The following is a 13,319-nucleotide window of genomic DNA, read 5'->3' as shown; positions in this document are numbered from 1 at the left end:
CTTCAAGCCAGTATACCCTTTCTTGGTTTTGCTGTTAGGTGAATATCTGGAATGAACTGAGTCATGATTAATAGGTATGTGCACCCTTGTGACTCCTTTTCTTAGACTATGCCACCAAATACAATCAAAGCAGTACTGGCAATATGGCATAAGAGTATATATATTTATATAGCTTGTTATAACATGTTTTTCAAAAGAAAAATCAGACTTCTGATAATATTATTTATGCTCATGAAATTCCATTTCTGCTTCTAGAAAGATATTGGAATTCTTTTTTTTTTAATCAAAAGGCTCCGAGAATTAAGCAGCAGTTACCTCTGTCGTAGCCCTTGCAGCTTTATGTACTCGAGTGTCTTGTGCTATATTAGTTTCCCATCTCACAGAGCAGAGGTAGCTGCAAGAAAAGGGAAACATCAGAAAGCATAGGTACAGCAGTAGCTTAATTCTGTCCATGTTGCTATAGTATCAGTCTGAGCTCAGAGCAAGTCAGGCAGGTATTATGGTGAAAAGTGTGATATGAAACTTCTCCAAATAATAGTTGCTGCTGACACTGGTATTCAGATTTAATTCTAAGGTAAACCCACCCTGAAGCTATTTTAAACTAGCTTCTGGGGATAACACTGTGTAAAGTCCATCTACAAAGTATTATATCCTGTGAGTCATAGTACCTTAGCTGTGTTCTTCAAACCATTCAGCAGTTTAGTGCATCCTGTTACCTAGCTTTTTAAAAATAACAGATGTTTCCTGCGGAAACATAATGCTCTTCCCAGAATCACCCTGAAGAAAGCACTTACCTCAATTCACCTAGTATCATTTCAATGAAAAAAGCATTTCAGTTCGTATAGGAAAATTCCACAAACCTGTTGAGTCCAATCAAAAAGTTTTCCACGCAGTTGAGCCTTAGCATCACAGAATAGTTCAGACTGGAAGGGACCTCAGGAGTTCTGTAGTCCTACCTTCTGCTCAGAGCAGTTCTGCTATGACCCTTGTTTGGTTTAAATAGAAAGAACAGTTTCCTTTCTTATCACATGTATACGAACACAACAATGGCTGTGAATCTACAGGTAAATTAATTAAACAGTCCCAGACAATGTCACCTGTCCTGAGGAAAAGTCACATAGACTGGGCAACTCCTTTCTGTTAAACTTTCTTTACCTTCAAAACCAAATGGTTGCATCCTATCCAAGCTGCCCGCTGGAGGTGGTCTTCAGCCCATGTGAATCTGGGAACTGGTTATGAGAAAGCTAGCCGGCCAGGCAAAAAAACAGCTGGGCCTGTGTTAAAAGTCTAAAAGCATAGACAGACCCTTGCACAGTTAAATTAATTAGCACAGTTGTTGCCAATGTGGCACAGTGTGAACCTGTAAGGTATAAATTCCAGAGCCTTCAATTTTCTGGCAGCTGTAGAAAATGTCGAAAAGCAGATTTCTGACTTTTGGCTCACTTTTTATATGCAAGTAGGAAGATCTCTAATTAGTAGCACTGAATGCTGGCCAGAAACATCAAGGTCCAATTAAAATCAATGAAATTTTCATCACGGACTTTGCTGAAATGAGGTATAACATGAATAGCAACAGTCACAGTTTCCTCTTCCTGGGTATCAGACAGCTTATGAGATAAACGGAGCTGCTTTATAGATCATCATTAATGCAGCTTTCTGCACACACTCTGTCAAATTATCTGCCTGTAAAACAGTTAAAGTAAATACATTTTTTTAACTGGAAGCTTCAGTTATATTTATACAGATGTTGGAGGCAGAACTAGTGTATGAGGAACAACTGAAGTTATGTAAAGTGAATGCTCTTCATTATTTCAGTGTCTAATACATGCTATTATATATGAGAGGTTGTCTCTTTCTGAACAAATGAGAACTCCCTATTGACTAAGATGATCTAGTGTTGTTGTTTCGAAGTTTTAATTGCTTTTATCCTATAGCGGCATACAAACAAGACCTTCAGAAGCACGTGGCAGCCTGGCTGTTAGGGAGTTGGATTTGGCTATGGAGACAACCAAGGTGATGTCCCCTCGCCTACCTAGTTTAGAACTCTATTTCACCCCACATCACTCCAAATTTCAAAGAAAAATAATAACCTGTTTAAATATACCTCAAATTGCCTATAGCTCGATTAAGCTGGGTCCCCTCATCCAATTAGTTTCCTACTTTTCAGCGTAAGAGCATATTGCTGTGAAGGGCGAATGAGAGGAGGATGTGAAGATAGAGCCCTGCAGGCTCACTGCCACGGGCCGCAGACAAAAACCGAATAGCCCTCAGTCAAAGGATGCAGGCAGGTGGCCAAATCCCCATGGCTGCAGGTGAGGAGCTGGGATCAAATGTCACCCGAGCCACACGCGGGAAAAGGTTGCTAGAGACTATGAAAGGCAACAGATGAGGCAAGAGGGATAGGACCTTGACTGGAATCTCCAGCGCCATGCAGAAGGCGTTGCTCCCTTCCGTGACGTTTTGAACAAAGGCAGAAAGTCCTGTATGGCCGACTGAGGGCACAGACCTGAAAGGGCACAGAAGCCTTTTCAGGTTATCATAACATTTTTTATGACACAGAAAAACCAAAAATCCAGCAACCTTTAGCAAACCCTCTGGAAACAAAGGGAAATATTGCTCATTTGCACCATCATTTGTACCTAGCCTCTCCAATGAGTTCTGTGTACTTTAGTTCCCGCACAGTGCATAAAGATGAGACTATAATTTATAGCATATAGATAAATAGATAGTATTATAACGTTTTATTAAAATTGAGGTCCTCTTATTGTGTGCATTTTTCAATGAAAAGCTTTTTGCTCCATTTCTCCTCTAGATCCAATTAGCTTTTTATTTCAAGATACAGAAATCAGACATAAAGCCTGAAATAATTATCTTAGTCAGAATAAAAGAAAAAGACAGACTGGGGGAACAATCGTGTGGGGAGTTGCGTGATAATTCCTCTGACAGTTATGAATGTTAGTTTAGTTATTTTTGTAGCATATCTATACAAATTCTTCATAGCACATTACGAATACCATCATTATCACTTATCTTAATCGTTTTCAAAATATTTAAGGCACTTCTTCAGTGTGCAGAGTTTGTTTTCAAGACCTGTCTTGCAGAGCCAGGTGATTATGTGTTTGTTTAAGTACGGTATTTCAAGCCCTCTTGATTGCAAAGCAATAAAGAAATTTGTAGGTGAAAACTATAAACTCAGAATATCAGACCACAGACAAATACTTTCTCAAGCTTATTCTGTTTTATTAGCATATGATTAACTTTGTGGAAATCTCTTTCCTTTAGATACCTGAAATATGTTAGCCTCCTGATATAATGAACAAATCTCCCTTAGTAAGCAAACAACTGCATTGGGACATATCATAAGGATGCTTTTCTCCAAGGTTTCAGGTTATGCAGGAAAGGGCAGTAAAGATGAATTGCTTATTCGCAGTTCCTCACATTTTTATATCACTGACTTCTCTCCGTTTCAAAACTCTTATCTCCTTTTTTGTCACACACTGAACAGAGGCTTCTCTTGCAACAATGAAAGGGCAAGTTTTGAACGGAGTAAACAATTTACCCTTTTCTCCTCTAGAGAGGGTCTATCAAGGTCAGGACTAAGACATCTGAGGCAATGGTAGTTAGCTTTGGAATTGCGAAAAATGGCTGTTTACTCTTTGCCTGCTCTGTTGTGTGATCTTGCTGTGTTGCTATTGACTTCAGTGGCAGTAGAACTGGGACTCTTTACAGAGAAGCAGGAGTCCTGTTCACAGACCAGCAATAACAAGGTATTTTTCCCATCCTGAACATGCTGTTCAAATATTAATGAACATTAACTGTAATAGTATTTTTATTGCAAGTTATCATCAGACAGGCAGGACTGGAAACATGCTCTCTTCATCAGTCCAGTGGATATAGGCCAAATAACTTAGGTGTGAGCTTCCCACAGTGATGTGCCAGCGTATCTTAACAGTGATCTGAAAGGAGCAGTTGTGGGTCGAGGATGCTCCTCATGTGCCTGTGGCTGTGCATGACATTTGTTGCTTATATAAGGAAAAGAAGATCCTATTGTAAAATTCCCTTTATAATCAATAGACATAGAGTAATTGAAGATGGTGTCAGGACAAAGTCTCTTTTCTGGAACTGTTAACAAATATGTCTACGTGTATTTAATATGGGGCTATGAAGTGGTCTTTACCATGGCACAGAGTGGAAGAACATTATTTTAGAAACATGCGACTATCATAAAGGACGAAACAGTATTTTGGCTCAATCTACGAAAAATAAATCACCTTTGTGCAAAGCATAACACCGGAAAATTTCTGTCAACAAATTAAGATTTTTGAAATATTGCAGATCATTAAAAAATGAAACAGAAAATAAAATTATATGAAGGCTTGATGACAGTAGCTTTTGCCATTTTGTTGAATGTTCTTTTATAATTCCAAGCCAAAGGACACGCAGGGTCCAACAATTCCTTTAATTCAGACACCTGTTTCCCTTCCTATCTTTCTATTTCTGTCCGATCAGAATAATATGTGAGCCACTGAACCATGCATGCAATTAAGTGCTTAATGGTAATCTAGCTTTTAAAGTCATTTTATCACTACCTGTACTTTGCTACCTAGAAAGTTATCTCCTCATTTTACAAGCTAAGTGATTCTTTATATCAAATTGGCATTGTATTTCCCATCCTATCTTTTTTTAAAGATATGAAAACCGTGGCATATACTTTCATGAGTCTGACCTTTCTTTCTTTTTTTTTTTTTTAACAGATACGTGAGGTCAAGAACAAAGCATGACATTGACATGAGAATAGGGATACATTCAGGATCGGTTCTGTGTGGAGTGCTGGGCCTGCGAAAGTGGCAGTTTGATGTCTGGTCATGGGACGTGGATATCGCAAACAAACTCGAGTCAGGTGGAATTCCTGGGTAAGGCAACAAGTATTTCCCACAGTCAGAGGCATTGTCAACACAAAATACTGTTAACCTTGCCAAGAGATTAACTCTCTTTACTTTGTTTAAGCAGCTATGACATGTCTTTTTTTGCAATAATGCAATTGGCAAGGATTTGTGAGGATATAGCACAAGGGTGGAAATGGCCAGCTTGCAGAGCTTTTGGAAAAGACAAGGCTTCCTCTGCTTTGACAGCTGCTCAGATCTTGAAATGCCACTGTCTCCTGAAAATGGTCCATGGTTGTATTCAGCCCGTACAATACCCAAAGGTAATCCAAATTTCCTAGTTAGGTGTTATCCGTTCCTGACTTTCCTCAGGCTTCGTCCTCTGACTATCTGCATTCAAGTGCTACTGTGAGGTAAAAGGGTGTAATTTATTCCATAATGCACAAAGGGTAGGAACAGTTATGTCTTCATAGGCTGCTACACTAATAACAAGGAGCTTTGGAGAGCAGACTCTCTAGGAGCTGTTCTAAACAAGCTCATGCTTTAGTAGACGTTTTGAGTCACTTAAGTCAGCTCATCCATACGTGAAAATATATTTCATTTCGATCCAGCTATCTAGTTTTCCTTTGTCTGAGGTGGCAGATTCACCTGGAGGATAATATGCTATTCCTGCCTGACGTGGCCATTATCTCACTGTGGTGTGCAAGTCACAGCCCCTAAATTTGAAGATCCAGTAGGAGTAGAAGAAATTCCTTATTCACTTTTGGTTCCATCTCCCATTGATTTATGTAGCAAAAGATCCTAGGTAACAGTTCAGCTTTTGGCCTTAGAAAGTAGGGGCAATATCCGTGAACATCTTTATGCAGAAAAAAGTCTGAGTGACGTTGTCTTCTTGGGTAGTGAGAGAGCTTTTAAGTCATCAGATCTGAGTCATGTGCTATGCTCCCTTCAAACTTGTCAGGATCTGTCAGAGGGGCCATGTTCCCAGGATGTTATAAAGATATTTGCTTTGTATATGCAAACAGTAGATTCTTCCACCATTACCCATAGTCCAGCTTTAGACTAATATATATATTTTTAGATGATTAAGAAAGGTCATATGCGTCTTTGTTCACATGAGCAAAACGATTAACTAAGTTTCACCATCCGCTCCTGTATAAAGTGTAGTTTATTGCAGTTAATGCATACAACTAATACGGCTTTTAATGAATAATCCTGAGTACACACCACCTTGCTGTTGTCAATAAAAAGTCTGGCTAGGTTGCAGTCTACTGGAGCAGAGCAATTTTCACTCCTGTATATCTGTTTGCTAACAGAGCAAAGCCTGTACGTGACAGCAATTCTCTGAGGCCCTCAAAACAGTGATTTACGTCAGACTTTCCTGGGGCACAGAGCAGATGTACTAGAGCGGTTAAGGTCACTTCAGCCTCTCCTGCCTTCTTCCCATCCCCAGCACTCAAATCCCCCTGCCTGCCATGGTGCTGTTGTCATTCACATTTCCAAGGCCACCCTACTGTTCTCTGCCTCTTCAGCAAAGCTGTCCTTGGGTTGTGAATGGTCCTACTCCTACAACATGAATAAGGAAACACGAGCAGATAGGGATCACAGCCCTTTCTTGAGCACACAGTGGAGTGAATCACCTCACTTGCCTGGTGCAGTGACAATCCCTCCACCAAGCCTGGGTGGAGGAGGACATTTCCTCACCGTACGACCTGCACCGGAGGAAAGGGGCTCTGTGAGCCTCTCTGCAGGGCTAAACCCACCACCGAGATCTCACAGGCGCCAAAGTAGGTATCTTTCAGGCACAGGCTGCCCCCAGGTGAATGAGCCTGACTCTCGTGGTCAGAAGGAATCTAGTGCACGCAGAAAAAGCAATTTCTGAGTTTCTGAGGGAAACAAATGTGTCCGGAACACCTGATAAGGAAACCATGTAAGATCCTATAGTGTTATTTTAGAGATACTCTTCTGCCAGCTTCCAAGTTTCTAATAATCTTTTCCTGGTGCGTCTAGGTTTTAATCTATTGAACTGGCATAAAACCTAGCTAATAATTAATTTTCCAGGATGTATCATTGACAAGGATTGACTAAAGCTTTGGGCCTGATTCTGGTCTGATATGTATTCCACATTAAGGTAGACTTACTGGCTTCAGTGCTCAGGATCCTGATTTACTGCGTTTGCATGAAATTAGAAAGTGGTTTTTGTCTTATGTGTATATATTTTTTTAAGTAAGCTGTGCAAAGGTGAAAGGAGACAACATTTTTAATCTACCAACTATTTATTAATATTTGGTCCATTTAAGGCTAATACATCAATAGCCAGCTCCACGCTGTTACCATTTCCATTACAAAATCCATATTTCACGGCTCTATAATGCAATCTTCTGAAATTATATTAGGTTGAAACTCAGCACAAAGATAGTCACCGTGGCAACTAATGTATCATTTTCTTTCTCTTTCTTCCTTTCCTTTTTTTCTTCTGTTTTAAATTAGTACTTTACTTAGTTTAGCCTATTTGGAATCCTAAGCTAGGAAATGCATTGTCTTTCTGAGATATCATATGATCTTGTTTTAAAGTACAGGCCAAAAGTTACTTCTATTTGAGAAACAGTTTTTCTGACATTTGACCACGAAAGAGTACTAATCTCTATGGACATCACAGCAGCATGTCTTCAGAAAATGAAAGTTGTATTGACCCATTATATTGACTTCAGTGAGAAGCTGAGACTGGTTTAAAAAAGGCTAAGACACAAATTTTTGGTCTTTTAATTATATACTGATATTTAATACTCCACATAGACTCAGTCTGTGCCAGTTTCTAGTGCTCCTGGGCATTTCACAAAGGTTAAAGACAACCACATAACCAACAATTTATACAAGGTAGTTCTAGCAATGCGTGCGTATCATATAGGAGCGATTCACCAGTATTTTGTGCAACATAACTTTGCAGTGACATCTTTTAATTTCCAGAAGAAAGTCCCCAGGAGGTGAGCTAGGACCGTTTGCTTCAAAGGAGCCACACCACTTTGTGGTGCCTGAGAAAAATGCCTCACTGAATGTCATTCATTGAAAAACGTTTATGAATTTTAGCTGTCTCTGACTATTAGGTATTTGATTACAAGCCTGACTTTGAAAAATGCCTTGCCTTCAAGCTTTGAAAAATGAGCCAGTTTTAAAATATCATAAAGGACACACTACATTTACTTATTTGAGTTAGCTAAATATTTAATGACCATCTCCTCATATTGCAATTTTGATGCTGCATTATAACGTATTGCATTACTAATCATGTGGATATGTTTCAGAGGTGTCTGAAATTTACCCTAATATAGGAGGTGGAAGATTTCTTTAAAATAATAAGTAAAGCCTGTTTTTTCTTGCTTGAACCTCTTTCTGTACTTCATAGCAGTCATAACAATGGTTGAGAAAGCTCAAATACCATAGACCCCTAAGTTTGGTTGGAAGACAACTACAGTCCTATCATGCTTTCGCAAAACCTGAGCTCTTCATATGTCTTCTCTGAGGATCAACTTTACCTTTGCAAAAATTTTTTGAACTCATCAGTTACCCTTACCAGGGGTTACCACTGCACCTCTCTGATTCTGGAACAGTTCATACAACTATTCCTTAATTCAGGTACAATCAAACCACTAATTTATATTGTCTAAGCTACCACAGCTAACTGAAGAAACTTAAAGAGCTTTCACACAAGCTGCCCTAATACATAGCATATACTTTCGTTCAACCATATCCATCTGAAATGGCAATTCTCATTCAATCTGAGCAGTCTTTTACTCAGGAAGGTGTCTTATTAAACAGTTACTGTGAGCAAAGGTATCAGTAGTGAATATCAAAGCATTTTTCCTGTGACAGAACTGTGTGCTGCATTCATGGGAGCCTATTGATGTGAATATGCTTGGACCATATTTACCCTAAATGAAACTCATACTTCTAAAGAATTTGACAATCAGAAATAATTAATGGCATTATATTCAATACATTATTTTATTTTCATTATAGAAATCATCATGTACAGCAGAAACACCTGTTTTTATCCATTATGTTAAAAATGATGCTGAGTTCATAATAGTCCTGCCTGTCTATATGTACTAGAGCACAGTCAGTATTTGCTGCTACTTATTTCACCTGTGCAGGAGAATCCACATCTCCAAAGCTACTCTCGACTGCCTGAATGGGGATTATAAAGTTGAAGAAGGGCATGGCAAAGAGCGTAATGAATTCTTGAGGAAGCATAATATTGAGACTTATTTAATCAAACAACCTGAGGAGAGTCTGTTGACTTTGCCTGAAGACATCGTGAAAGAGGCTGTCAGCTCTTCCGACAGGAGAAACAGTGGGGCAACATTTACTGAAGGATCCTGGAGCCCTGAACTTCCATTCGATAACATAGTGGGAAAACAGAATGTAAGTCAAACTTCCTTTAATGTCTTCAGGTATGAAAGCATGCTTGAGTGCATTTCGATAATGGAAGTCTCAGAGGAAACAAATTCATCTGTAACCTTTTCTCTAACACATACTGTAACTGCAGATGATTAAACAAATTGCTTCAGGAGGAAATTAACCCATGTATCTAAACTGGGAAAATGCCAGCCAAGGGCCTGGGGATTTTTTTTTTTTTCTTTTTTTTTTTTTCTTGAGCAACTGAAACTAAATACTGCAGAGCTCAGCTTTAATTGAACTAATCCTTAAAGAAGTAATTTAAATGTAAATGTGACCAAACTAGCTGGGACACTCTGGTCAGAGTGTATATCTTGCATAGCTTCACTGCGCTGCCATCAAAGTAAAGAGATGAGTGAATGGACTTTCTGCCAGAGGAACGAGCATGGCGTAGGTTGTTGATATATAAGGCAAAGGAAAAGGTCTAGCTATGGACCATTCTTTACTTTCATTTTTTTGTAATAAAAATAGAAAAAAATAGCATCTAAGATATAATTAAAGTTAACTAACAGGTGGACTAGAGTCGTATGTAGTTTAACAGAAATAGGAGACGATAATAACTTCTCCCGATCAGACCTTTTCCAAAAGCACTGCATGGCTAACTGCTAGCACCCTGGGAACCAGCAATTCTCTTATAGTCATAAAAATCACTTGTGAAGCCTGTTTGCTTAGAGAAATTAAAAATGGAAAAGTTAAAATGCCCTCAGACACCACTCTCTTCACTGCATTTGAAAGATTGATGAGTCATTGTGAAACAAGGTCAGCTGGACTTGCCTTCCGTTTTTCTGAGAGGGCTCCCTAATGACATGATATAGCCTTTCTTTTGCTGTATGTCCTTAGTCCTACTTGTTTACAAAGTCTGTGGGACTTCAAGCGTTGTTCCGTGGAGGTCTTGCTTTGTCAATTGTCTGCTGCTTCTTACAAATCTGCTCTGAAGTGATAAATCTTCACAATCGATCAGTCCATGGTGGCATCTTTGCCTCTTCAAACTGAACTGGAGCATGGCATAGTTTGCTGTTATATAAAACACTGGTTTTCTATGTTTCTGTACATCTGTGTACCTTCATGTATGCTTCATTTTAGTATTTACTGTGTTTTGTCAGCCTGTTTCTATCTTCTCATTTCATTGAGAATAGAGGTATGAATGCGTGCTGCTGTGAATATCTCTTTTGAACTCTCTCTATTTCTTCTTCTTTCCCTTTAAGACATTCCAATTTCTCTAGCCCAAAAAATTCAAGCAAATTAGGCTATTATTTCATTGATCATTCTCTCAGCTAAACCTGACCTTGTTATCAGCAATAAAGAGGGAAAAAAATATAAGGAGTAATGTTTTTATACCAACTCCTGTCTACTAAGCTAATAAAAAGTCTATGAAAATTATTGACATATGTATAAATAAACAATTGTCTTAAAATAGATTTTTGTCTTGTGGCTAAAAACTAAATCAATTTTTAGAATAATTTTTCCCTATTTTTATTGAAAAGAACTTTTTGCTATTGCTGTGAATAACTGTAATTCTATATTACACATAACTTTACAATAACCCTTTGGGTGGAGAAAAGCCTTAAGAAATCTGCTATTCTATGTGTGATTCAATTGTTAAGTTATTTTTAATTTTAAATGTGAGAAAATATGCACTACTGCTCATAAATAATGGATTCCGGTTTAAAATTCAGATGATAGATTTAAATTATACTAGGATATAATGGCTTTTTTCTAGAGGTGTGTTAGTCTTGGACAGAAGAAGCATTTAATAACATTTATTATGCAGCCTAAAAGTCACTGACAGCAGCAGATGTTGAGAATTCAGGTAGCAGTAACTCAATAATGAATCACTCCATCAGCTTGAGCATTTGCTAATAGCACTTAAATGATTTTGTTACCCCATGTAAGTTACAACAAAATTTGAGTAACTCTGCTCACCTATGGCATATTTTCAGCCATAATTATGTTGCTAGGAACACGAAACGGCAGAACGTCTCGCACAGGCTCAAATTCATCACACTCCATATTCTTTACCATGACCTTATTTTGAATGGGTGGACTGAAGGTGTATTGATGAGACTGAGAAACAAAAGAGCCATTATTTACTCATGCAGTCATAGACATTAACAAAATCTGAATGCATTTAGAGCACAGTCAGCACAATATGTCTCAGCTTTGATTGTGAGGTCAGCCAAGGATGTAAGTGTTTGTGCTGAAATTCAGATATTGCCTAATAGAGTTTACCATTATTGGAACAGTCTTCTGATGTTCTTTTCTAAAGCAAAGGTAGTTGGACAGAAGTTATTTTAAACAGAAGTTAAGAGAGCTAATGGAACTGAATTTCTTCTGTGGGCCATACAAAAGTAGTAGCTGAATGCAGAATGTCATCACCGGTGCTGGAGGCAGCTGATGGGACTACAATCAGGGGAATTGGAAAAAAAGCAAATTAAAATGTCTGTGGCTTGTACAAGCATATCTTAACAATGGCTGCAATCAGTAATTTAAGTATCAAAAAAATGATACTTAAAAGACTATGAATAATAGGGGTGGAATTCGGCTCAAAAGGGAGACACCAACATTTGTGTATCTACTGACTGCGCCGGGCGTCTATTCTCCCACTCAGCTCAGATTCTATACGTAAGGGTCTACTGCTATTTGAGGTGCTCTAGGGTCCCTGAGCCATCCATGTGCACCCAATATAACAACAGACCTGTGAAAGACCTGGGTTCACCTGGTCTGTTAGCTAGCAGTCAGGTAGGAGACCCTGTGTTGTCTCCAACAGTGTTAGTCATTTAAACTGAAATAAGTGAACCCCCTCTAACTAGTGGAGTATCTGCATACAGTAGGCTCCACTGGCTGTGTTAAGAAAGAAGGTCATTCAGCTTCTTAATTGTGGCTATCTATTATAGTCTGAGCTATCCTAGCATACCCAACTGGTTCCCACCCACCAGTCAGAAGCACATAGGCCTCTCGTAGGTCTTGCATCATATCTCCTAGCTCCAGATTATTGCCTTGAATAACCGAGGACATCTTAGCTGACAATACGTGTGCATGACTGGGCAACTGAAAGTATCCAGAGTATCCCTTGTCGGTAGAAGCTGAGACACCAAGCACATAGACAGCTGGATTTAAGTGTCATTCTCTTGAACTAAATCCCAGTATCCTATCTCTTGAAACATGTGACCCTTGTATGTGTTCCTATGCAATATATGATTATTATCCGCATCAGGAAAAGGCTCTACCCATGCTTTATAAGCCAGTAGTGCTTTGAACAGTCATAACGAGTCATAAGATGGCCTCAGACAGGCAATCTGTGAAACCACAATGATCAATTTGAATTAGAAGAAGAAATCACAATATGGATACAGTTTCCAATAAAGAGTTTAGTATGGAAGTGTAGTGGCCCAAGAGTAATGGAGGACATTAACAGTGTTCCATTAGTTCCAGAAAGTTTTGGACCGTTGTACCATATGATGGTGTGGCAGAAGATACAGAATGATACTTCTGTGGGGAAAACCAACTCTGCTACAGTGCGTGTCATTCCAGGAAAATCTTTACAGTTCAGCTTCACAGAACAATTGCCATTAAACACGGCTTTTCCAGGAGTGAGCCAGGATACTCTAAAGTGAAAAAAGGGCAATACTGACATTGGCATCTATCAGCTGGCTCCAGTCCACATTTATCTCCATAAAAGGGCTGTGCACATAATATTTTTTCTGTAAGGGTAAGCCAATTAGACAACAGGCTGATTTTTAAATGACGTATTTGAGACAAATTCTGTTCTTCCCGTTCATGTTCCATGGTCTTTCAATGGTGTTCCAGAAATAAAGCTGACTTGATGAGAAGTGCAGAATTTGCTCCATTACAGGAGATGCAACTGTATCTTCCGTATAGCTGCTCACAAAAGTGTAAGAGAGGTAAAAGGGGAAATCAATATTTCTTTATGTAGACACAATATAGTCTTAAAAGAGGCAGAATGAAGAAGGGAATAGAGAA

At 38.8% G+C, this 13,319-nt stretch overlaps 1 protein-coding gene across 2 annotated transcripts in view; it reads left to right on the top strand.

The window, feature by feature from the left end:
- ADCY8 (adenylate cyclase 8) overlaps window positions 1–13,319 on the top strand; it is a 128,700-nt gene that overhangs the window by 71,237 nt on the left and 44,144 nt on the right. For both annotated transcript variants that reach the window (XM_068933317.1, XM_068933319.1), the window contains exons 6-7: window positions 4,755–4,913; window positions 9,035–9,305. In XM_068933317.1, coding sequence (XP_068789418.1) covers window positions 4,755–4,913; window positions 9,035–9,305 — 430 coding nt within the window. The remainder of the gene's footprint in view (window positions 1–4,754; window positions 4,914–9,034; window positions 9,306–13,319) is intronic.

The sequence above is a fragment of the Struthio camelus genome, chromosome 2 (genome assembly GCF_040807025.1).
Source record: "Struthio camelus isolate bStrCam1 chromosome 2, bStrCam1.hap1, whole genome shotgun sequence".
NCBI lineage: Eukaryota > Metazoa > Chordata > Aves > Struthioniformes > Struthionidae > Struthio > Struthio camelus.
The sequence above is the reverse complement of the archived record's forward strand: the minus strand, read 5'-3'. Positions and strand labels throughout refer to the sequence as shown.